Below are 25,643 nucleotides of genomic sequence, written 5' to 3'. Positions count from 1 at the left end.
GGAGGGCCTGTGATTGGGCAGCTACTATGTGGGCTCTTTGCTCAGGAGATGCATGAGTTCCGAAAGATAAAGTAATGACATTTTTCACTTATCCCCATGTGGTTTAGAACTCCAAAGCCTTTCCCACCTATCTTCTCAAGAGATTCCTAGAACAGTGGATCAGGCCAGTATTGTTCTCATTTATAGATGGGAGAGCACCACTTATCTGTCATTTCGTCGTACAGTGATGCTGGAAGCTATGCCAGTGGTATTTCAGGTATCAGCAGGGTCACCCATGGTGGGCAGGTTTCATTGGAACTTCCAGACTAAGTCAGACTGGGAAGAAGGACCTGACGATCTACTTCTGAAAACACTGGCCTGTGAAAACCTTATGAATAGCAGCAGAACATTGTCTGATATACTGCCGGAAGATGAGCCCCTCAGGTTGGGAAAGAGCTGCTTCCTCAAAGTAGAGTAGACCTTAATGACGTGGATGGAGTAAAGCTGATGTGGCACGTCTCAAAAGGAGAAGGAACAGCAGTGAATGTCTATTAATAATTGGAATGTGAAATTACGAACTATGAATCAAGGAAAATTGGAAGGTATCAAAAATGAAACGGAACACTTTGAAGATCAGTATCCTAGGCATTAGTGAGCTGAAATGGACTGTTATTGGCCATTTTGAATCAAACAATCATGTGGTCCATAACTATGTGAGGAATGACACATTGAAGAGGAATGGAACAGCATTCATTGTCAAAAAGACCGTTTCAAGACCTATCCTGAAGAGGGTAAAAGGAGTTAGAAGCTGTCGAAATGGATACAAAAAGAGAGAATGGAGGGAGGGAGCAGTATCATTAGGGGGAGAGTAATTGGGAGTATGTAGCAAGGTGTATATAAGTTTTTGTGTGAAAGACTGACTTAATTTGTAAACTTTCACTTAAAGCACAATAAAAATTATTATTTAAAAAAAAAAAGGCCTATCCTGAAATATAATGCTGTCAGCGATAAGATAATATCTACCTACCTACAAGGAAGACCAGTTAATACAACTGTTATTCAAATTTATACACGAACCACTAATGCCAAAGATGAAGAAATTGAAGATTTTTACCAACTTCTGCAGTCTGAAATTGAATATGCAGTCAGAATGCATTGATTACTGGTGATTGGAATGTGAAATTGGGAAATGAAAAAAGATCAGGAGTTGGAAAATAGGGCCTTGGTGATAGAAGTGATACAGGAGATTGCATGATAGAATTTTGCAAGACCAACAACTTACTCATTGGAAATACCTTTCTTCAACAACATGAATGGCAACTATACACATGGACCTCACCAGATGGAATACACAGGATTTATAATATCTTTATCTGTGGAAAGAGACGATGGAGAGCTCAATATCATCAGTCAGAACAAGGCTGGTGGCCGACTGTGGAACAGATCATCAGTTGCTCATATGCAAGTTCAAGTTGAAACTGAAGAAAATCAGAGCAAGTCCACGAGAGCCAAAGTACAACCTTGAGTATATCCCACCTGAATTTAGAGACCATCTCAAGAATGGATTTAATGCATTGAACACTAATGAATGAAGACCAGGTGAGTTGTGGGATGACATCAATTAGATCATATATGAAGAAAGCAAAAGGTCATTAAAAAGAGGAAAAAAAACAAAAAACAAAATAGATGTCAGAAGAGACTCTGAAACTTGCTCTAGAATGTAGACTAGCTAAAGTGAATGGAAGAAATGATGAGGTAAAAGAGCTTAGCAGAAGACTTCAAAGGGTGGCTCGAAAAGGAAAAGTAAAGTATTGTAATGAAATGTGCAAAGACCTGAAGTTAGAAAACCAAAAGGGAATTTTTCTGTATTTCTCAAGCTAAAAGAAGTGGAGAAAAAATTCAAGCCTCGAGTTGCACTATTGAAGGATTCTGCGGGCAAAAATATTGAACAACACAGGAAGGATCAAAAGAAGATGGAAGAAACACACAGTCACCGTACAAACAAGAATTGATTGACATTCAGCCATTTCAGAAGGTGGCATATGATCAAGAACTGATGGTACTGAAGCAAGAAGTCCAAGTTGTGCTGAAGACATTGGCGTAAAACAAGGCTCCAGGAATTGATGGAATACCAATTAAGATCTTTCAACAAATGGATACAGCACTGGAAGCACTTACTTGTCTACGCCAGAAAATTTGGAAAACAGCTACTTGGCCATCCAACTGAAAAAGATCCATATGCATGCCTATTCCAAAGAAAAGTGATCCAGTGGAATGCAGAAATTATCAAACAATGTCATTAATATGTTATTGTAAAATTATGCTGAAGGTAAATCAAAAATAGTTGAAGTACTACATTGACAGGGAACTGCCAGAAATTCAGACCAGATTCAGAAGAGGACGTGGAACAAGGGATATCACTGCTGATGTCAGATGGATCTTGGCTGAAAGCAGAGTACCAGAAGGATGTTTACTTGTGTTTTATTGACTCTGCAAAGGCATTTGACTGTATGGGTCATAACAAATTATGGACAACATTGCAGAGAATGGGAATTCCAGAACACTTAATTGTGCTCATGCAGAACCTGTACGTAGACCAAGAAGCAGTTGTTCAGACAGAACAATCCACCCAGGGGGTACTGCATGGTTTAACGTCAAGAAAGGTGTGCATCAGGGTTGTATCTTTTCACCGTATTTATTCATCTGTATGCTGAGCAGATAATCCGAGGAGCTGGACTACGTGAAGAAGAACAAACCATTAGAATTGGAGGAAGAATCATTAACAGCCTGCGATTGCAGGTGACACCGTTGCTTGTTGAAAGTGAAGAGGACTTGAAGCATTACTGATGAAGATCGAAGACAAATTACACCTTAACATAAAGAAAACGAAACTCCTCACGATGGGACCAGTGAAAAACATTATGATTATTGATGTCAAGAATTTCATTTTACTTGTATCTGCAATCAATGCCCATGGAAGCAGCAGCCAAGAAATCAAACGGCACACTCCATTGGGCAAATCTGCTGCAAAAGACCTCTTTAAAGTGTTAAAAAGCAAAGATGTCACCATGAGGACTAAGGTGCATCTGACCTAAGCCATGATATTTTCATTTGCCTCACATGCTTGCAAAAATTGGACAATGAATAAGGAAGACCGAAGAATAATTGATACATTTGAATTATGGTGCTGCCGAAGAACATTGAATATACCTGGACTGCCAGAAAAACAAATCTGTCTTGGAAGAAGTACAACCAGAAGGCTTCATAGAAGTGAGGATAGTGAGACTTCATCTCATGTACTTTGGACATGTTATTAAGAGAGATCAGTCCCTGGAGAAGGACATCATGCTTGGTAAAGTAGTGGGTCAGTGAAAAAGAGGTAGACCCTCAATGAGATGGATTGACACAGTGGCTGGCTGCAACAATGGGCTCAAACATAGCAATGATTGTGAGGATGTCACAGGACTGAGCAATGTTTCATTCCTGTTGCACATGGGGTCACTGAGTCAGAACCAACTCAGCGGCACCTAACAGCAACAACAGATGGGAGAAATTGAGGCCCAGAGAGCCTAAGTCACATAGAAGCGAGTGCTGGACCCCCAGGATTCTTAATCTGCCAGCAGTTTCTGTAACTCAAAAGGTATTTGGAGGTGGCTGGCAAGTGTCAGCTGGTCTTATGTTCTGGGGATGGATTTATCATCCCAGGGAGGAGTCTGCTGCCTTGACTTTGCCATCTGAGTCCCTAATATTAGTCTTCATCGCCCTTCCCCTGTGTAGCTAGGCTGTATGAACATTCCCCTGCTATCCTTTTCTGCTTGTTGATAGCAGTTCTCTGAGGGAAAAAAAAAGTTTGAACTGTGAATGTCACACAGAAAGAAATGTCAGGATCATGTCCAGAACTGGGCATGAAGTAGGAAGGCAAAGAATGGGCATCTCAGGCTTGAGAGAAATCTGAAAGGTCACACCCATGGAGACGCCACTTCCTTCACTAGTGTCCTTTGTGCCTGTGTGTCTAGCCTAGCTGGCTACCTCCTAGATCCCTATTCCGTCTTTGGTCAGCTCTGCTTCTTAGAAAGTTCCTTCTTATATTGAGGCAAAATCTGCTCCCCCCTAACAACCTCTACCTTCCCTGCCCCACCCCGTCCCCCCACCCCAGTTGTAGTGTGACCCTCTGGGGCCATGTGCATATATGATGTTTTTTAGGTATTTGAGGACAGTAGCCATGCCTTTCTAAGTTGTCTGTTTTCTCCAGGCCAAGCATCCCAGTCTGTCCAAGCCGCCCTTCATGTTAGACTAGGCATGACTTACGGAGCACGTGTGTCACACACCAGGTGTGTGGCAAGTCAGTGATAGACATTGCTGATCTGTTATGGCATTCTTGATGAATCAGTCCCAGCCTTTCTCCCTGTGGCTATGACCAGGTAGTAGAGGAGGCGCTTTAGTGCATGTTTTTTGCAGATAGGGGCTTCTCATTCTGGGTCCCTTGTGCCCCGCCTAGGGCCTGATCCATAGCTTCCCCTCTGTAAATAGCACTTGTTAGAACGGGGTAGATTTGAGCCTTCTGTCCATGCGGATTGACCTCTTCTCATCCAGCTCCAATCTGACTGTAAACTGCCCTGAATCGCTGACATTGCCCATGATCTTACCCAGAGGGTCTCTCTGGTCCTGTGCCTTTCTTCTGATAATGCAGCCTCACACTCTTTGTCATCACGTGGGGTCACCTGGCATCGCTGAGGCGCCCTAGTGGCACAGTGGTTAAGAAGTAGGCTGCCAACCAGAAGCTCAGCAGTTAATCCACTAGCCTCTCTTTGAAAACGCTGTGGGGCGGTTCTACTCTGTCCTGTAGGGTCGCTATGAGTCAGAGTCGACTCAACAGGAACTGGTTTGGTTTTGCTTTGGGAATTGCTGAGGCATTTTCCACATGTGATCCTTGTGTAATTATCTTGCCTGGGATCCCAAACTTGGGATCTTAAGACTTAAGATAAGCTCTGAGGACAGGGCCTGTCTCTCCTCCTGTCTTGCCTGTCTCTCCCAGAGCCTTCAATGGCACAAAGGTAGGCAGCAGTGCCTGTGCTGACCCAAACTGAACTCATGGTTTTCCCCATTCAGTTCTGCCCAGTTAGTTTCATCCCATCTCTTGCCTGCCCAGGGTTTTGGCTCCTGATTCTGTCACCCGATATACCACCTGTCACTCGAGGCACAGTGAATGAGCCTGTTAACACTGTCTTTCTATTCTAGGATTCGCTTGGTCATTCAGAATGATGAAAGAGGCCAGCAATCGAGGTGTGCAGGGCCTGGCAATGTCTGGCTTTGCACACTGGACACTGGGGCCTGTGACAGCTTGTAAAAAAAAAAAAAAGCCAGGCTTTTGGGACTCACCACCATGGCTTGACATGAGCCCTCCTGAAGTGAGAAGTAGCTTTTGGAGGCTCTTTCTAAGTAGCGGTTCCCAGGCTGGGCTCCTGGAACATTGGTGGTGGTGGTGGTGGTGGTTGCCATCGAGTCAGCTCTGACTCATGGCAACTGCATGTGTGCTGAGTAGAATTGCTACGTAGAGTTTTCAAGGCTATGACCTTTTGGAGGCAAATCTTCAGGCCTTACTTCCCAGGCACCTCAGGGTGGGTTCAAACGGCCAACCTTTCAGTTTATAGTCCAGCACTTAATCGTTTGCGCCACCCAGGGACTCCCTCCTGGGATATTGGGGCTGTGGAAAGACAGCAAAGATGCCCATATACTAGAGCCCATATTTGAAAAGCTGAACGGTACTTTATTTGTTTAATATTATTTTATTGTGTTTTAGGTGAAAGTTTACACAGCAAATTAGGTTCCCATTTGACAGTTTCTACACAAATTGCTCAGTGACATTAGTTAAATTTTTCAAAATGTTTCAAATTCTCTTTAATTGTGTTCTGGTTGTTCTGTTTCCAGTGCTCTAGTTTCTTTGCCCCCTTGTCTTCTCATCTTTGCTTTAGACTAAGCTAAACAGTATTTTAAAAGCCAAGTCTTGCATTCTCCCCACCCCAGGCCAGATGGGCTGTAAATGTCAAATTTTTGCATTGGGCTGAAGCCATAGCAGCTCTGTGACTCGGGCTATTTTATGCTCATCAGCAGCTCCTACTGGTGATTATAGCTTTGGTATACAATGAGGAAATCATGATTTAATAACTCCAGCTTAGGAGCTGGCATCACTTTAAAGCTCAAGCTCCCAGGGGTGACAGTAATAAGGTGTCTTGAGGGGTGGGGAAGGGACCTCTGAGCAGAGCTGGTGGCAGAGCCAACTCTGCAGGCGGGTCTCTGAGGATAAACAAGGTGACATTTGTGGCAGATTCTGGCCTGGAATGGATGATGAGCAAATACTGCCTGACAGGTTGCTTACTGGACGTGGTTGTGGTGGTGGAGCAGATGGTTTCTGGGAAACAGCATGTTATCTGGTACCCCCAGTCAGAGGCCGGAGGAGGTGGGGCTCAGCTACAGGTGGGTGCCTCCCTGAATGCCTGGAGCTGATGGTCTACTGGCTAGGGAATCTGAAGCCGGGCTTCTTCTTCATTTGGGGTGAGGTGGAGAAGAACTGTTGATGGTCCTGGCTCTGCTACATCTACACCACCTGATCCTCAGTAAGAATAAGTCCCTTTGCCTCCTTAGTCTTGGTTTCATCATTTGTACTTTGAGGAAGCTGAATAGTAATGTGAGAATTCTGTATGGAAAAAACAAACTGGAGCTGCTGCTCCAAGGGACCTGGGAGTGGATCCCTGGAACCCAGTTTGAAAATCACTGGAATTTAGAGGCTCTACATTCCTTTCCCAATCCCATCAGACAGCTCTGTGACCTGGGACAAGTGGCTTCACCTCTCTGGGCCTCACCCTGTAGACCATTGTGAGACTCAGCCAAGCTGGGGAAACCTAGGTGCCCGGGAAAGCACATGTCAGGAGTTCTGGTGTTCCTGGTGGGAGTCGGGTCTGGAGCCATGTGTCTGGAGGAGCTGGGCCTGAGGATGGATTGTGGGCAGCAGTGATCACCGGCAGGACAGGGCAGGATGTCTTTCTCTGTCAGGTGTTGGAATTGTGGTCCAGGGGCCAAATAGGCCCCTGCCTCCTGGCCAGAAGAGCCTGATCGACTCAGAGGAAATAGTGAACCCTGCTTGAAGACCCCAGGAAATGGGGGCCCACTGAGGCACTGACTGGGACCTCAACCAGACCCTGGCAGGCAGCACCTAAATCCCAGCACTGGGCTATGTAGTTAAGTAGTGACTAAAAGTGCTCTGGAGTCAGAAAGCCTGGGTTCACTCACATCTTGGCTTTTCCACTTATTGGCTGTGTGACCTTGGGCTGTTCACTTCTCCAAGCCTCAATTTTTTCCCCTTTGAGATGGGGATGATAGGCCTGCAGGGAAGTTAGTAAGCTGAGACATATGAAGTGCTTCGTGCAGGGCCAACTTAATGGCCAACCCTCAGTCAGTGGGCAATGCCCTGGAGCAGGTAAAGTCCCATGACCACTGCATACCAGCTGGCCTGAGCTGCAGGCCCAACTGGAGGGCATTGCTTAACCCCCTTCCCCAGGCCCTCTGGCCTGAACACGTAAGGACAAAACCTCCTCACACCCTGGACCCTAACTGGGGTGTGAGCAGCTCTTCTGCGGAGCAGCTGTCTCTGGAGTGGAGTGGAGAGTGTTGCCCTGGCAACCGAGCTTGTACCTCTCAGACAGCTGTTCCAGGCCCATGGGCAAGGGTTGGGGAGATGGCCATCTGCACTCCGGGTGGGGCTCTTCCACCACCTGTGCCGTGGTGCTGAGAGCCTGCAGCCAGACCCGGCTACCAGAAGTGCCTCCTGGCTGCCCGCATTTCAGAGTTCCCCTGGGCCTTTCCAAGAGAAAGGAAGTCTCTTAGGGACAGGTTTCCTGGGGCGCAGTGAGAGAGAGGGACTGCAGCTCCAGAAAGAGCACTGAGGTCTGAGGGCATCACAGTCACAGACTTGTGGATTGAGGCCACATGAGCTGGCAGACACATACCAGTACAGATTTTCTTAAAACTGAATTAACTACGTTAATAATAATAAATTCGGAGGTCTTATATATATTTTTTTTAATCCAGATTTCTGGCTTCTCTTGAACATTTGGCAGCTCTGACATTGTTGGGCCCAGGCTGCACATGACAGCCGTGGGCCAGAGCTGTTAGATGCCTGGTCCCTGCAGACATTTGAACTTGTGACCCGCATTCTCAGCCAGCCCACTTAGTTTGTAGCTGGAGAAACTACGGCCCAGAGAGGACTCAGGCCCTGCACAAGGTGAACGACCTGCCAGAGATTAGAATCTGGCGTCCTGGCCTTGCAGAGCTTTTCTCCGCTGCCAGTCTTAAAGGGCCTGGCCTCTCATCTGTGAAATATCCGTGATAACTACCTCCCCTCCCAGGATAAAATAGTACTTGGCCTTGCCCGGAAAATTGTCACTGGATGCACTGCTTGCTTGCTTTCTCTGCCACCTTTCAGAAGTGTTTTTTTTTTTTTTTTTCCCCTCCCCTGAACACTTCTCAGTGCCCAGTGCTTTGGGTTTGTTGATTCTCCTTCCCACAGTCCCACTGCCCAACTTCAAGCAGAATTGCTTGAGGTCCTACCTTTCCACCACGTTATGGTCACTGGGATGTGTGTTTGACCATAAGATTCCAGTCTGTAGAGTAAACCATTCTGCTTCCCTGAGCCTCAGTTTATCTACCTGTCAGGTAGGGGTTTGTTTATTCATTCAATAAATATTTACTGAGCCTAGCCATGTACTGGGCCTGGTGTTCGGACAGCGTAGTGATCATATAAGACATATAAGGTCCCCACCCTCAGGAACCCACATTAGATAGTATCCCTGTCTAGTAGGAGAGACAAAGATAAGTGAACTAATAAGTTGATCAGTGCTTGATTGAAACAAACAGGGTCCTTCAAGAAAGAATAGGACCTTTAGACAGGGTGGGCGGCAGGACCTCATTGAAGACATGACACTTGAGCTGAGACCTAAAATCAGGATGAGAAGGAGTAGGCATGCAGAGATGGGGAGTAGGGATCACTTCAGACAGGGAACAGTAGGTTCAGAGGCCCTGAGGTGGGAGCATGCTCAGAGTGTTTGAGGAACAGCAAAGGCAGATGCAGCTGGGATAAAATGAGCAAGGGGAAAGTATAGGATCAGAGAGGGAGAGGGCGGGCAGGGTCAGTTCCTCGAGTGAGCACTGTACAGCCAAGGTGAGCAGTGTGGATTTTATTCTGTGTGGGGTCCAGGAGCCCTTGAAGAGCTTCAGAAAGGGGAGGAAGCAATCCAATTTTACTTTAAAAATAATCCCTCTGGCTGTTGTTTTGTTTAGAGAGTGATTGTGGATGGGATTGCCCACAGACTAGGAGGAAGACAGTGGAAGCCTAGACCAGGCTTGGGGATGGAGGAAAGTGAGTCTCTATAAGATGTGCCTTGCAGATGGGGAAGGGGGGTGAGGAAGAGGTGTGGGAATTCCCAGACTTCGGGAGTAACTCAGTGCATGGAATCCCCTCTCTGGAGAACAGTGCTAGTGGGGGCGGGGAAGATTCATATTCATTCTGGACGGGCTCAGCTTGAGATGGCCTTGACCTTCCAGAGATGCCTAGTTTAATGGGGCTATCAGTAGGGGCAGTGTGCCCTCCCAGCTGCAGTCAGAGCTTATATGCCGTGAAGTCCTCCAACCACAGGCTGGTTTGGAGGGACTTTATGAAGATGCTGTAGCAGGAAGAAGGTGGCTCTGTTCCCATTACCCAAACAGCCGCAGAATTCAAGGACGCTGTCTAAGAGGAGGCAGCCCTCTCTCAGGCCTCCTTGCCTCAGTCCCCATCTTCTCTTCACCAGCTAAACTATGTAAATTCTACTTTGCCAAGCCAGGCCCTGCTCAGCATCCATCTTGCTCTGCCCTGGGCTGTCCTGCCCTGCTTCTTTGCTCATGAGGATCCCTTTCATCTGAATGCCCTGCATTTCTTGCCACTTGGTGATTCTGGCCCATCCTTCCAGACCCACTCAACCTCAGTGTCTTCAGGCTGTCTCCTAAGAGGTGATCACTCCTTCCTTCATCCAGAAACCACAGTAACAGGAGTCACATGGGCTCACCCCACGATTACGGAGCACCTTTCTGTTGTCATCTCCTTGGCTTCTACCCAGAACACATTGGGTATCACACCTCGTTTTAGGGGTGAAACAACTGGTGTGCCCAAGGCTGCTACCTCCACGTGACCCTCAAGGATTTAGTGGAGAGAAGGCTGCATGTAGTGGTCAGCCTTCAGGCTCGGAGAATTCAAGCCTAGCCCCAACACTTCCTAGCTGGGAGGTGAGCTGTGGTGAGTCATTCCACCTCTCTGAGCCACATCTGTAAATTGGGGCAATGATACCACCTACCTCACACATACTGGATTTGAGGGTTTGGTACATGAAGTGCTCAGCTCCAGCCTGGCCCCAGTTAGTGCTCGGTAAGGTCAGCCATTACCGTCAGCATTTTTAACAGCAAGAGTACATCCTGGCATTGGACAGGGTTCTGAAGGCAGGCCCAGGGCAACCTCAGCTTTGTGGCTTTGTCTCCACTAGTGTAACTCCTTTGTAACCTTTTGGCTTCTGTGGACTCTGGAATCTGAGGCAGGTCCAGATTCTGGAGGCCCTGAATGCCCCACTAAAGGGTTTGCACCTAGTCCGCTGGGTGGGTTGTAGCACCATTGAAAGGTTTCAAACAAAGAGGTGATGTGGTCAGATTCCTTGGATGGCCGGAGTAGAGAGGGACAGTAAGGGCAGGACAGACAGGAGGTCCAGGAAGTGGTGGTGTGGGGGGCAGTGGTCTGGGGACAGGGGAGAAGGCTGCTCGAGACCAGGGGGAGAGGTGCTTGGGAAGTGTCTGGTTGTGGGGAGCAGTGGCAGATCCCCAAAAGGACTTGGGGGGGATATTGGTAAGAGCCGCTGCCAGTCCTTGCCATAGTTTGAAGTTGAAGTTTGAGGTTGCAGACTCTTAGGGCACAGTGGGGAGGTGGCTCCCAGACTGGTACAGTGGAGGAGGGAGTGTGACATGGCTGTCAGGGTAGGTGGCTCTGAGGGCATTCTAAGACTGTCCCTCATCTTGACCTAGCTGCTTGGAATTCTCTCCCAGCTTCCCCTGCTTTTGGAAGGAGGAAGGAATTTGGGAGTGGGTGGGTGGGGAAGCCTTTGAGTTTTGTTTTACCATGGCATGCAAATAAGTTGCCCAGTTTAGCTGCCTGATTTGACAAGTTACTCATCGGTGGGAGAGGGAATGGGATCTTACAGGCTCTCACCCCTTACTTTGACAAGCCTTGTAGAGCCACCAGAGAGGGTTGAGGGGGTCCTCTTTCTCTTTGAGGCCAGCTCTGCCTGCTTGTGTGAGGCCTTGAGCTGGGCTCTGCTGCTGCCTCAGTAAAGCCTCCTGCCTCATCTCCCATGCTGTCTGCGGCCCTGTGAAGAGTCCGGGCCTCTTCTCCTTCAGCCTCCATGCCAAGCTGGTGCCCCTGGGAGCCAGCGGGATGGGGGCCATACCAGGCTTCAGAACCAGGTCCAGCCTGGCTTCCAAGGCACTAGCTTCCTGGGGTTGCTGGGTCCTCCAGATCTCTCAGGAACTGGAATCCCAGCCACTTCTCTGAGCAGCCGAAGCTGTGTTTGGCCATCACCTTAAGAGTAAAACAAAATGAGGAAACAAATTCATTCTGACCTTGTGGGTGCAGTTTGGTGGATAAAATCTTGGAGCAGAAGGTGGAAATTATAATGAGACAGGAGCTTCTAGCTCAAATGAAGCAAGGACTTGTGTGCTGAGGGGCAGGGAGGCTGGGCTGGATGTCTGCATGGAAGAGGCACTCTACACTTGGCTCCTGTCTGAGTTTTGGCATGAAGGACCTGCATGGCCAAGAGGTGGGGCAGGGAGGCATGTGGCCCGAGGGGACAGGCAGTTCAGGTATACTTGTGTCTATGGCTCACCAGATGCCTCTCGGGATCTTTGAAAATCTGAACAAGGATCAGCTGGAGGGGCCTGGTCACACTGAAGAGATGCCAGCCTCCGAGCTTCCCAGGCAAATCAAAAAGTTTTCCAGAGTGAATGGGTAAAGGGTTGGACCCATGTGCCATGTTACAGTAAATTGTGGCACACACATCACCCCAGGACAGTCACATCCTGGAATGTACAGGGCTGGTTGGGTCTCTGGAGTATTTGCCCCCCTTTTTAAAGTTTAATCTGCAAATGATGGCTGTGTACCCACTGGACTGGGCACTGAGCCACACAAGAATGCTCTCAGGCTGGCACATGACCACAGCATTGATGCTGCAAGTGATCCACAGAAGAAAGGAGGAGGGGGTAGACTCCTTGGGCCAGAAACAGGAGGAGGGACAGAGGGTTTGCAGGAAGAGAAGCTCAGAGGACTCAGGAAACATGCATGTGCAGACACTTGGCTGCATGACAGTGTGGTGTGTTTGGGACATGATGCATGTGGTTTGCTGAAGTTGGAAGAGGCATGCTATGGGAGTGGGAGGGGCGGGAGATGAAGCTGCCAAGATGGGTGGGTGGGCAACAGCAGAAAGGGCTCAGAATTTGGGAGGTGGGCTAGAACCTTGGACTCTGAAGTGTTGGGTGGCTCTACTATGGCCAGATAATCTTGATTTTTGACAACTGAGTTTTTTTGGTTAAACAATAATGAGGTTCATTTTTCTATTCAGCAAATATTTATTGAGCACCTTCTGTGCATGAAGTATTACCCTGGGCCTGGGATATGACCTTCTGTGCCAAGACAGACAGAGTTCCCCCAACCTGCCCCAGGTCTCCAGTCATCAACACAGAAACCAGTGTGATAGGTGCTCTAAAGGAGCTTCCTGGGCAGTAAGAGTGGAGGGTAGTCAGGGAAGGCCTCTCTGAGGATGTGATGTTTGAAATATGTGAGGAGCTGAGGGAAGCCTGTCAGGCAGAGAGAGCAACATGTGCACTGGTCCTAAGTTGTTAGGAACACAAAGAGTGGCTGGAGCATGGTGTCAGAAGGGCAAGGACAAGGTATTGGCCTGTATTTCCCAACATTCACACAGCGTGAGAGCTGTCCTGTATGGAGTGCTAGGAGGGGGCCGGTGAACTGCCAAGTCCCATCACCTCCCCCCAGGGGGAGGGCAGTGCTCAGAGCTGAGGGATGCCTGCCACTCAGGGAGCCTCACGGCCCCAAAATGCTCTCTGCTAATCACACCGTTTATCTGGCTGTGGCCTGTGCCCCAGGAGACACAGAGAACCCCAGATAAGTTCACATTGCCTCTTACCACAGCTGGCCTGGCCTCTCCTGCTTCACTTTCCCCCTAACGATGGGCTGCCTCAACTAGGACTGGAGCCTCTAAGCACGCTTCGGCAGGACTCTGGGCTTCAGCCACCTGGGGAGAGAGGCTGGAGGCTTAGTCCTCTGTCCCCGTGTCAGTCCTGTCCCACAGATGAGGACATGGAGACCCAGAGGGAACAAGGACCCTGCCTGGGGTCACCCAACCTCAGCCAGGTTTAGAGACCAGCCCTACCTCCCCTACATTAACTGCTGCCCCTTAGAGGGGATTTTCTTCCCTTAAACGTTTTGAATAGATAGGCTCTACTGTTATGATCTAGGGCAGAAAACCCCACTGAAGGTCTGCTTTCTTGGGGAGTTAGGCCAAACAAATCCTTTCCTGAAAATCCTCAGTGCATCCTGTCTCTGCTGAGCACTGTAGCCACTGGCTTCAATGAGCTGCTCTAAACATCCCGTCCATGGGGGAACCAGCTAGCCTCCCTGCAGGGGCAGGAGAGTGGCAGAGTTTGGCTCACCTCCCTCCTGGCCCGGCTCCCTCTAGTCACCAGAGACTAATAGGAACCATGCCAGCCCCAGCCGGTCTCGGCTTTAGCTTCTGTGATGTTGCCTGTGTAACCACTCCCTTTTTACGAGGAGGAAACCACAGAACTGGGATTTGTCTGGTTCCACACTGCCCCTGAGCTTCTGGACTTTACCCACCAAAGGAGTGACTCTCAAATGGTAGAGTTTCAGGCAAGTGGGGAGAAAGGGATTCAGGGCAGAGATCGTTCCCACAGTCAGGGTGATGGGAGGTGCTGCACCATCCTTGAATGAGAAAATAAATGGGAAAATGCTTTGAGCTTGTCAAGGGCTGTGTGACTGTGGTGTGCTGTTATCCAGTTAAAGCCTTCTACTGAACAGATGAGGGAACTGAAGTCCAGAGGAGGGGGCTGGGGCTCATCTGTGGAGAGCCAGGGCCTGGAAGCCAGTGTCTGCCTTCCATCGAGGCCTTTCCTCTTCCACAGCCTGCAGACTGGCCCCAGGGCCCAGCAGGATGCTGTCGGCACAGTGATCAGCGAAGGCCCCAGACACCTGCAGCCCCAGCCCAGCAGGGAGGGAGGCTCTGTACAACAGATGTGGCTGCCACTTAGCCACTGGGAACCCTTTCTGAGCCCCACATGCCCCATCTGTAAAAAGGGAACAGTTGTGTCTTCACCTCACAGGGTCGCTGCAGCTTAAATGACAAAGGCACAAAGATACTGAGCACAGCTCAGTAAATGACCCAGTTTGTGAACATGAGGTGCTCCGGTCCCTGAGTGGTCCTGTCAGTTCTTAAGGCGTGGGGCATTGCAGGGTTGTTCTGTTGACCTAACTGCCCCCCGCCACCCTTGTTCTCCTGGCCCAGAGCAGTGGCTGCCTCTGCCCAAGCACTGCCCTTCTTAGGTTGGGGAGTCAGAAGTTGTGAGTGCGTCTTTCTGGGAGGGCCCCCCTAGTTTGCTCAAGGCCTGAGCAGGACCGAGAAATGTTGAACGGAGTGAAAAGTGAGTGCTTCTCCCACAGTCCTCTCTTATACCCAGACAAGCAGGCACTAGACATGGCTTCCAGCTCCGGGCCTTTGCGTTGTGACATCTACTACTTTTTTTCTTTTGTATCTGTTACTTTTGAACCATCCATTTCACAGCTGTTTCTCTGCCGATGAGGGATCTTTGCTTTCCTGGAATACAGGGCCTGGCTTAATAACTGTTGGACGGATAGATGGGTTTTTTTTATTTTTAGATAATTGTAGATTCACAAGCAATAGGAAGAAAGAATACACAGGGATCATGTATACCCTTGACCCAGTGTCCTCAGTGGTAACATCTTGCAAAACTACAGTACAGTATCACAACCAGGATACTGACATACAGTCTACTGATTTTTCCCCGATTTCACCAGTTTCACTAGTTATCTTTGTGTGTGGGTGTTTAGTCCTGTGCAGTTTTATCACATGTGTAAGCTCATGTAAGCACCACCACAGTCAAGATGCAAAGTAACCCCATCTCCACAAGGAAGGCTCCTGTTGCACTTTGATAAGCACACCTACTTCCCTCCCACCCTCCCCCCGCCCCGCACCCCTTTCAACCACTAATCGTTCTCCACCTCTCTAATTTGGTAATTTTAAGAATGTTATGTAAATGGACTCTTAGATAACTTTTTGGGATTGCTTTTTCACTCAGTATAATTCCCTTGAGATTCATCCACATTGTTGGGTTTATCAGTAGTTCATTCCTTTTACTGCTGAGTAATATTCCATGGTATGGATGTACAATAGTTTAACCATTCACCATTCTAGGCTTTTTCCAGGTTTTAGCTATTACAAATAAAGCTGCTTTGAACATTCATCTATATATTTGTTTAATAATTTTTTATAATTTTTTGTTGAGAATATACACAGCAGAACATACACCTTATTGAAGGATTTCTACATGCACAATTCAGTGACACTGACTGTATTCTTCAAGCTGTGCAGCCACTCTCACCCTCCTTTTCTGAGTTGTTCTGCCGTTAACATAAACTCACCGCCCCCTAAGTTTCCTAACTAACCTTTCGAGTTGCTGTTGTCAGTTTGATCCCATATCAGTCTTAAAACAGCACAGTGCTCAAGGCAGATATTCTTTACAAAACCAAAAAAAAACCCAAACACACTGCCGTTGAGTCGATTCTGATTCATAGTGATTCTTTACTAGTTAAGCTAAATTATTTGGTTTTAAGAAGACTTCAGGGGATATTTTTGGTCTAAGATTTATGGTTTAAAATTATCTCAGGGCAATAGTTTCACGGGTTTTTGTAGCCTGCATGGCTGTAGAAAGTCTGGATTCCATGAGATTCTGAAATTCTGTTCTACGTTTTCCCCCTTTTGATGAGGATTATTCTATAGAATCTTGGATCCAAATGTTCAGTAACAGTAGTGGGGCACCATCCAGCTCTTCTGGTCTCATGGCAAAGGAAGCAGTTACTCATGGAGGCAGCTAGCCACATGTTGCATTTCTTCCCCTATTCCTGATTTTCCTTTTTTTTCTGTTGCTCCAGGTGAATAGAGACCAATTATTGTACCTTGGAAGGCCACTTGGCAAGCTTTTAGGACCCCAAGCACAATGTGACTAACTAGGAGATAGAAGCACTAAATGTTACTAGGCTGGTTAACTGGCTGTCTCATGAAACTGTGACCCTAAACCTCCAAACCAATGTGCATACATTTTTGTGTGAATATAAGTTATTTCTATGGGATAAATGTCCAAGAATGGAATTGCTGGGTCATACAGTAATCGCATGTTTAGTTTTATAATAAACTGTCAAACCGTTTCTAGAATAGGTGTACCATTTTCATTCCTACCAGCAATGTATGAGCAATCCAGTTTCTCCACGTCCTCACCAGCCTTTGATGTTGTCACTGTTTTTAATTTTAGTCCTTCTGATAGGTGTGTGTAGTGATACCTCATAGTGGCAGATAGGTGAGTTTTTGCTGTCCCACGCCCACAGCTCTTGTGACACTGGGCTTCGTTTTGTGTTTTTTCCATTGAGCCATCTCCATCACCCCCGCTGATTTGAAGCTCCTTGAAGGCAGGGCCTGAAGTTACTTGTCTGACTCCAGCTCCTCGGCTGAGCCAGGCCCTGGGTAGGGGCTTGATTTAAGCCGTCACTGGCGAAAGGGCACTTGAGTTAAGGTGCTGAGAAAAGCCATTGAGTCTGACCCAGCCCCTCACAATAAGTAGCTACCGCTGTTTGAAAAATACCTTCTATTTCAAACAAAAAGCACCTGAGAAGCATGCAGTGGACCTTTAGTGTTCTGCGCTCCTGCCATGAGTCAGCCCCAGGGCAGGCTGGGAATGGGATTCAGAGATGACCCTCAACTCCCATCTGTGGCAGATCCTGGTTCCCTGAAGCTTGGTGGAGAAGAGGGAGTTGGACCAGGCATGATGGAGTCTTGGGGAAGGCAGACTGGTGTGGAGAGTGGGGAAAGCAAGATTGCCAGGGAAGGGGGTGTTAACTGGGCCCTGGAAGATACGTTGGCCTTGGAACATACAGGGAGGGGGCATCCAGGCAGAGGGAACTCAGTAAGTCTCTCAGTGAGCTTGAAGAAAGCAAGGTTAGCCTTAATCCTTTAGCTGTGCCTTTGACCTCCATTCTGTTGTCACCACCTCCTCAGGGAGTACTTCCCAAGTAAGGTTCTGTCACAGCCTTCTGGCACCATGTGCTTGCCGTCTACCGCTGCCCCAGTTGGGTCATACCTTTGTGTGGGATTGTGAGGTGGAGGGTGTCTAATTAATGTTGGCATCCTCCACTAGACTTGGCCTTGCAGGAAGTTGAGCAGGATCTTTGTCTGTCTTGGTCACCACTGTGTCTAACCTCCATTCTCCTGCATCAGGAATCCTGTCTGAGGGAATGGCTGAGGTCAGAACTAGGGCCACGTCAGGCAGGGCCTCAAACTTGGAAGAGGCTTGAGAGAATTGGGGCCTCACCTTTTCCTTCCTCTCCTCTCATCCGTCTACAGGTTCATCATGCCTAGTGGCATATAAGAAGACCCCGCCACCAGTCCCTCCACGCACCACATCAAAGCCGTTCATCTCAGTCACAGTTCAGAGCAGTACTGAGTCTGCCCAGGACACCTACCTGGACAGCCAGGACCACAAGAGTGAGGTGACAAGTCAGTCAGGCCTGAGCAACTCATCGGACAGCCTGGACAGCAGTACCCGACCACCCAGCGTGACACGGGGTGGAGTTGCACCAGCCCCCGAGGCACCTGAGCCGCCCTCAAAACATGCAGCTCTGAAGAGTGACCAGGGGACACTGACCAGCTCTGAGTCCCACCCTGAGGCCATCCCCAAAAGGAAACTGTCGTCGATAGGAATACAAGTAGGGGCTCCCTTTGCACTCTGTGTCCTCGGTCTGCTCCATGGACCTGCCTGTGTGTAATTACATCTGGCGGGGGCCCACTAGGTCTCCTGGGCAAAGGTTGTCTGTCTGTCTATTTGGGAGGTCAGCCCCAAGTGGCCAAACCAGTCCCACCCGTAGCCGTGCCTTCCTCACAGTCACCCGTGCGTGCTGCAGAGTCTGCAGCTGTGGGTACCTGCTCCTGCTGCTCCCGCTGGATTGTCCCGTTTGCCTGTCCTCTGTCTGTTCATTCACCCTTAGTCCTGCCGCCGACCCACGGGAGGCACAACTGGCCTAACAGTTCTCTAATTCAAGGTCAGCTCTGGCTCGGAGACCACAGCCCCGCCTGGCAGCGGGAGCAGCGTGGAGCGTAGACACCGATGGGCCAAGGGCCCAGGGCCCTTGAACCGTGGGGGTTGCTCAAAGGGAACTTTGCCCAGAGCCCTCTCGGGCCCTGGGGACAGGTAGGTGGCTCGAGGCACCAGGCCCATGTCAGTTTGAGAAGTGTGATGCTGGTCCTGATGCCTCCCTCCATGGGAAAGGGTCCAGGCAGATCGTTCCCCAGGACCAAGTGCCCAAAGCCAGCAGACCCTCCTGGAAGCCAGATTCTCTACATACCTGTTGCCATGGCAGACAGCAGGGCGGGGTGTGCCAGCTTCCTCTCCACTGCTTCATTTCACCTCCTGCATGCACACACATGAATAATCTGTCTTCTGTTAGATGAGCTGGGAAACTTGGGCCCTACTATGTGGTTTTCAAGTGTTGCTTTAAAATCCCCAGTGAGAGGCCTCTCCCTACCCTAGATGGGAGCAGCCCTGGAACCTACCCTGGCTGGGCACCCAAGACTGAAGTAGAGCACACTTAGGGCACTGAGAGGGGCAGTGGCTGTGGGCCGAGCGCTTGCAGAGGTGGATCCCAAACCCAGGGAATGGATCAAGGAGGACAAGGTGGTGTGCATTACGGCTTGGGGTTGGCAAGAATCTCCATTTCCCTGCCACCTCTGAGCAACTGGGCATGGCCAGTTTGATGATAAAGTGCAAGAATGCACGCGAAGGACCATAGGACAGACGGGGAGACTGAATGGAACAGTGGGAGGGAGGAGTAGCAGAGAAGCCTCACTGGCCAATTTCCCGCACTCACCTGGATTTTTTCTCCCTAAGAGGTAGCTCTGGGTTGAGTTTCCCAATATATACAAGAAGAAACTTGACCAGGAGGCTCTTGTTTTCTGGACTAGTCTGGCATCATCCAGCTGGGCTTTTTCCTAAGGGTCCAGCCCTGTCCTGTACAGCTTTTCTAGGTGGAATTCTTAGGAAAACAGAGTGGCCCAATCTCTGATCCTCAGTTCTGACCACCAGGGTCTTTGTTTAGGGCAGACTCACTCACTCCCTGACCAAACCAGATGCTCTCATCTTCCCAGATAACCCTATAAAGAGTAGAACCACCCTTGATTCCTTTCACCCAGGAAATCATAGCGGGAAAAAGCTCTTTACCTCTTGGGCTTATCCCGGGCTTCCCCTTCCCTGGGCTCGCCCCACGGCATCCCATGCTCACATGTGGTTCCTTGGAAGTAATGATGCTGTACTCCCTGAGCTGGCGCTTGCTGAGGGGAAGAGGAGCCTGCGCCCCGTGGCAAAGAGGAGCCTAGGCTCAGCCCCACTGCCCCAGAAAGCTTCCCTGGCCCCTGCTTCTGAGTCCCTGCTTTCTGAGGATACCCTGATAACACTTGTCCCACCTCTTGGTGCCTCAAGCCCTAGCCCAAGTGTGGGTTCTTCCTCATTCATGAGAGGTGATGGGAAGGCTGGCCTGGCTGCTTCATGGCCAGACACCTTTGAGGAAAAAAGGCAGGCCCAGGGTATCGCTGTTGTCGTGTTTCTTCCCACTTCCCCAGAAGCATAGAGTGCTAACTTTGGGGTCGGCCCTGGCCCTCCTGCTGTTCCCAGGTCCACCCAGAGCTGCAAGTGACCTTAGCCAAGTGTGATTGAGGCTCAGGGACCAGGGACAGCATCCCAGTATCCAGGGACCTGGCTATTGCCTTGGTGGTAGTTTTCAAGCTAAGAGCTGCTGTCTAAGGTTTGCCCTTAGGTCAGTGCCTCCAGTTGCTTTTCTAGGCTTTCAGCCACAGGGTTGGGGGAGTGATCTTTGCCTCAAGACAGCCCCCAGCTTCAACTACACCAGATAACGGCTGTGGCTTTGTGTGTGTGTTTTCTTTCTCTTTCGTTGTCCTTCTTTTATTTCTTCTCTCTGATGCGTGTAAAGGAGAGGACTAGAAGGAACGGTTCCCACCTCTTGGAGGACAACGGACCCAAAGCGATCGATGTGATGGCACCCTCCTCAGAGTAGGGAAAGCCATTCATCTCCACCCCATCCCACCTCCCGCCTCCGCGCGAATGAGCAGTGCCCGGCTTAACTTGGTCCGGCCTCGGGCCCACGTGCAGTGTCCGCATGCCTCACGTCTGTCTGTCCACACGTCTGTTTGCGTCCTCCCACTAATGTGAATTTCAGCAGCAAGTGTGGTGTTTGTTTTTTATTTTTGTCTTTGTCTCCGTGCCGTTGCTGTCGTTGTCCTTCAATAAGGTTGACTGCATTCAGCCAGTGCCAAAAGAGGAGCCCAGTCCCGCTACCAAATTCCAGTCCATCGGGGTTCAGGTAGAGGACGACTGGCGGTAAGTCGGACAGAGGTGGTGGTTGCTTCTCCCCCCCTCCTCTCCCTCCTTCTGCTCTCCCCTCTCCTGTGCCTTCTCCTCCTGCTCTCCCTAACCCACTTTTCCTTGCTGGATTTCTAATAACCAAGCTGGGTTTGGGATGCGGGCGGTAGCCCAGGCATGGGAGGCGGGCGGGCAGGCAGTGAGCACTTGCTCTGTGAGATTCATCAACCATGGGGGGCCATGGCTGGGCTGAGATGTGGCCCCAGCTACCCTGGTGTTGGTGGTCTTCCTGGCCCCACTGCAGTAAACAGGCAACCTTATGACCTTGTCTGTGTGTGTGTGCGTGTGGATGTGGGTGGGTTGGGGCAAGGGCTGAGCCGAGAATGAGATGGGGGCTGTGGGACCCGCTTCAGGCGCATGGTGAGCAGATGATGCATCCGTTTCTCTGTCTCCTGTGTGTCTGGGTCGGGGCGGCCTCTGGCCCTCTTGGTGACTCTCACCCTCTCCTACCCCACTCTGCTCCATCCCCAACCCACAGAAACAGCGCCCCCTCCCACAGCATGTCCTCCCGACGGGACACTGACTCGGATACCCAGGATGCCAACGACTCGAGCTGTAAGTCTTCTGAGAGGAGCCTCCCGGACTGTACCCCACACCCCAACTCCATCAGCATTGATGCTGGCCCCCGGCAGGCCCCCAAGATTGCCCAGATCAAGCGCAACCTCTCCTATGGAGACAACAGCGACCCTGCCCTAGAGGCGTCCTCGCTGCCCCCGCCTGACCCCTGGCTTGAGACGACCTCCAGCTCCCCAGCAGAGCCAGCACAGCCAGGGGCCTGCCGCCGAGATGGTTACTGGTTCTTGAAGCTACTTCAGGCTGAGACAGAGCGGCTGGAAGGCTGGTGCTGCCAGATGGACAAGGAGACCAAAGAGAACAACCTCTCTGAAGAAGGTGGGTGCTGCTTGGACAGCCCCCATGGGGCAGGGGCAAGAGGGGTGCACAGCTAGTTCTGCAGCTTCCTTCCAGTCTGCCTCAGAGTCTGTGAATGGGGAAGGTCTCTTAGGTCCTCATGTTGGGTCAGTTCCTTTCTTCCATCCATCTATGTAACCATACCTTTTTCCAAAAAATTTATAGCATAGCTGCTGGTTATTGTAGTGCGAGCTGGGGTTAACCACCTGGGTTTGGATTCCATCTCTTGGGACCTTGATCAAGTTACTCTGAGCCTCAGTTTCTTCGTCTATAAAATGTGGGTGAGACTACTTTCTAACCTTATAAGGATATTGTGAAGATTGAGTGTGGCAGTGCACATAAAGGCCCCACTACAGTGCCTGGCACAGAGGAAGCTGGCACCATAACTATGCCTTGAACAGCTCCTTATTGAGAGCATCTGTGCCGAGCTCCAGGGATCTCACTAGGGATCTCGACTGGGTGCTGGGCAAGACAGATATTATCTACTTTTCCACTTAGGCATCTACCTATACCATGCCTATTTCCAAAAATTCTCCTGGGAAATTAGTTGAAGAACTAGAAATATGTAGGGAGCCTAGATTCATAGGCGGTTGATGCAGGGGCAGGGAGTAGTTTGGAGCTAGGTCCCTGGGAGGCTCCAGGTTATTGCCCCAGAAGCCGCACCCTATACTGCCCTCATTCAGCCAGAGCTCCAGTGCCCAGTGAACTCCTCTGTGACAGAAAGTTCAGGAAGAACAGAGTTTTACAGTGTCCAAATGAGATAGACCAGCTGATGGGGTGGGACCTGAAGGAAGCACCCTTCGATAATTCAGAGGGCACTTTAGAGTCTCTGTTTTCACTGTCCTCTAGGCCAGTTCCCAGCTTTGATGTCACACCCACTGGTGTGTAGGGCTCTGTTGTGAGGTATGTGCCTAATAGCTTTTTGCAATAATAGTATTAAAAAATCAGAGGCAAAATTCAGAGAGTACTGAAAGGCTTCTGACAGAAAATGTCCAGCCCACTGCCCTACCATAACCTTTCCACCTTCAGCTCTTATTAGCTGTATATTCTGGTATTTGCCTTCATGTTTCTTTTTTTTTTTTAAACATAATTACATTTCTTGTCTAAAACTGTCATTATGTATTGATTTCTTGTTACAATAGATGAGGATTTAGCTCTTACATACCACCCTACCTCCTTTGTCCCACCCTCCCTATATTACATTGGTTTTTGGTTAAATAACAACCAATATTTTTATTGACTCTGAGCACACAAATATTGTTCACTGCAGAGCCTAACAGTATACATTATTTCATTTTCTTTTTTATACATTTTGTTTTTCCTAAGATGAATGATTGCCTCATTTTTTCATATACTTTATTTTCGAAACATATATTTGTAATTTTTTCCACATATTCCACCAGATCAGCCAACCTGCTCTTATTTTCCAAATGTGCAGACACATTAGATGACCTCGTGATCTCAGCTTTGCTCTGGTGCCCTCGGTCCTCTGCACTGATCTGGCTGGTTGTGGGCCTGCTGTCCAGCTGCTGTCCTGAGACTTCCCTTCATCACCTTGGAGTGCCTTTGATTGACCACTTTCCTGTGATGGACACCCTGCTTTCTTGGTTTTTAGTCCCTCATTTTGCTGAAGTACCTCTTCAGTTAGCTTCCTAACAAGCAATGCCTAAGTCACCAATTTTTTGAAGCTTTGCATGTTTTTATTCAGACCTCACACAGTTTGACTGGGTATAAAATGGAGTTGAAAATACTTTGCCCTCAATCTTAAAGGCTCCATTACTTCTGGTGAAATGTTTGATGCCATTCCAATTCTCAGTTCTTTGTATTTTTTGTCTCTGGAAGCTTTTAGAATCTTCCCAGTATCTCCGTTATGAATTTCTCAATGACGTGCTGTGGGAATGGATCTTTTTATATTCATGGTGCCAGTAGTTAGTAGGTCATTTCCATCTGAAGACTCAGGTCTTTGGCTTCTTAGAACTATTCTTGCCCTGGTGGCACAAAGGTTAGGCACATGGCTGGCAGTTCAGACGTTTGGACTGCCTTTGGATTGCCACCCAGCTTCTCCGTAGGAAAAAAGACCTGGTGATAGCTCTCATAGAGATTACAGCCTAGAAAACCCTGTGGAACAGTTCTGCTCTGTCACGTGGGGTCAGTATGAGTCCAGATGAACTTGACAGAACCCTACACCATCAATTTGTAAAAATAATCTTCTCACCTCTGTTTGCTCTGTTTGCTCTGACTGGAATTCCTCTTAGTCAAATGTTGGACTTGCGGAATTGATCCTCAGTTTCTCATCTTTTCTTCCCTCGTGTCTGTCTTTTTGTTGTACTTTCTGGAAGGTTTTCTTTTCACTCTGTAACACTTTTATTGAGATATAATTCACATACCATAAAATTAACCCCCTTAAAGTGTACAAGTTAGTGGCATTTAGTACATTCACACTGTTGTGCAGCCATCGCCGCTACCTAATTTCAGAACATCTTCAGCACCCCAAAAAGAAACCCCTACCAATAAACAGTCGCTTCATATTCCCTCCTCCTCCCAGCTCTTATCAGTCACTAATTCTGTCTGTGTGGGTTTCCCTATTCTGAGCATTTTATATAAATAGAATCATATCATATGTGACCTTTTGTGTCTGGCTTCTTTTCACTTAGCACAATGTTTCCAGGGTTTATGCATGTTTTAGCCTGTATCAGTACTTAATTCCTTTTTATGGCTGAATAATTGGAAATCCTGGTGGCATAGTGGTTAAGTGCTACGGCTGCTAACCAAAGGGTCGGCGGTTCAAGTCTGCCAGGCGCTCCTTGGAAACTCTATGGGGCACTTCTACTCTGTCTTGTAGGGTTGCTATGAGTCGGAATTGACTGGATGGCACTGGGTTTGGTTTGGTTTTGTATATGAATATACATTTTGTTGATCCATGCATTTGTTGATGGACCCTTGGGTCGTTGATACTTTTTAGATATTATGAATAATGCTGCAGTGAACATTTTTGTACAAAGTTTTTGTGTGGATGTACATTTTCATTTCTTTTGAGTATATACTTTGGAGTCCATTTGCCGGGTCATGTGATAATTTAATGCTTAACTTCCTGGGGAACTGCCAAACTGTGTTCCACAGGAGCTGCGCCATTCAGCATTCTCACCAGCAGTGTATGAGGGTTCCAGTTTCTCCACATCGTCACCAACATTAGTTTTGTTCTTGTTTCTGCTTAAAAGCCACAACACAACACAAACAGCATTGCTGTACTGTCAGTCTCGAGGAAAACTAAAACAAACTAATGCTTTTCAATTATTCATTCATCCAAAAATGTATTGACTGACTTCTCACCAAAGCAGGAGTAGCGACTTGGGTCCTCGGTGACTTCAGGATTGTTGGGCCCACAGCTTTGGCTCTCCCTCCAGATCGTGCTCTTTTTTTTAATTGGGTAAAATTCATGTAACATAAAATTAACCTGTTAAAGTGTACAGTTTAGTGGCACTTAGTTCAGTCACGATGTTGTGCACCCATCACCTCTGTGTAGTTCTAAAACAGTTTCATCACTCAAGCAAAAGGGAACTATACCCTTAGCCGTCATTCCCCATCCCTCCCACCCTCAGCCCCTGACAACCACTAATCTGCTTTCCGTCTCTGTGGATTAGCCTCTTCGGAACGTTTCATATCAGTGGTATCATACAATATGTGACCTTTTGTATCGCAGCATTATCAATACTTCATTCCTTTTTATGGCTGAATAATATTTCATTTATGGAATTTTGGATAAACATTTTGTTTATTCATTTGTTGATGGACATTTGGGTTGTTTCTCCTTCTGACTGTTGTGAATAGTGCTACTCTGAACATTGATGTGCCAGTATTTGTGTGAATATCTGTTTTCAGTT

The 25,643-nt window shown here is 48.5% G+C and overlaps 1 protein-coding gene across 4 annotated transcripts in view; it reads left to right on the top strand.

Moving 5' to 3' along the window:
- The window catches only part of DLGAP4 (DLG associated protein 4), a 197,329-nt gene that overhangs the window by 157,997 nt on the left and 13,689 nt on the right, over positions 1-25,643 (top strand). For all 4 annotated transcript variants that reach the window (XM_049868738.1, XM_049868740.1, XM_049868741.1 and 1 more), the window contains 3 exons: positions 17,769-18,130; positions 20,723-20,811; positions 21,332-21,744. In XM_049868738.1, coding sequence (XP_049724695.1) covers positions 17,769-18,130; positions 20,723-20,811; positions 21,332-21,744 — 864 coding nt within the window. The remainder of the gene's footprint in view (positions 1-17,768; positions 18,131-20,722; positions 20,812-21,331; positions 21,745-25,643) is intronic.

This window comes from Elephas maximus, chromosome 25 (assembly GCF_024166365.1).
Source record: "Elephas maximus indicus isolate mEleMax1 chromosome 25, mEleMax1 primary haplotype, whole genome shotgun sequence".
Classification (NCBI taxonomy): domain Eukaryota; kingdom Metazoa; phylum Chordata; class Mammalia; order Proboscidea; family Elephantidae; genus Elephas; species Elephas maximus.
The sequence above is the reverse complement of the archived record's forward strand: the minus strand, read 5'-3'. Positions and strand labels throughout refer to the sequence as shown.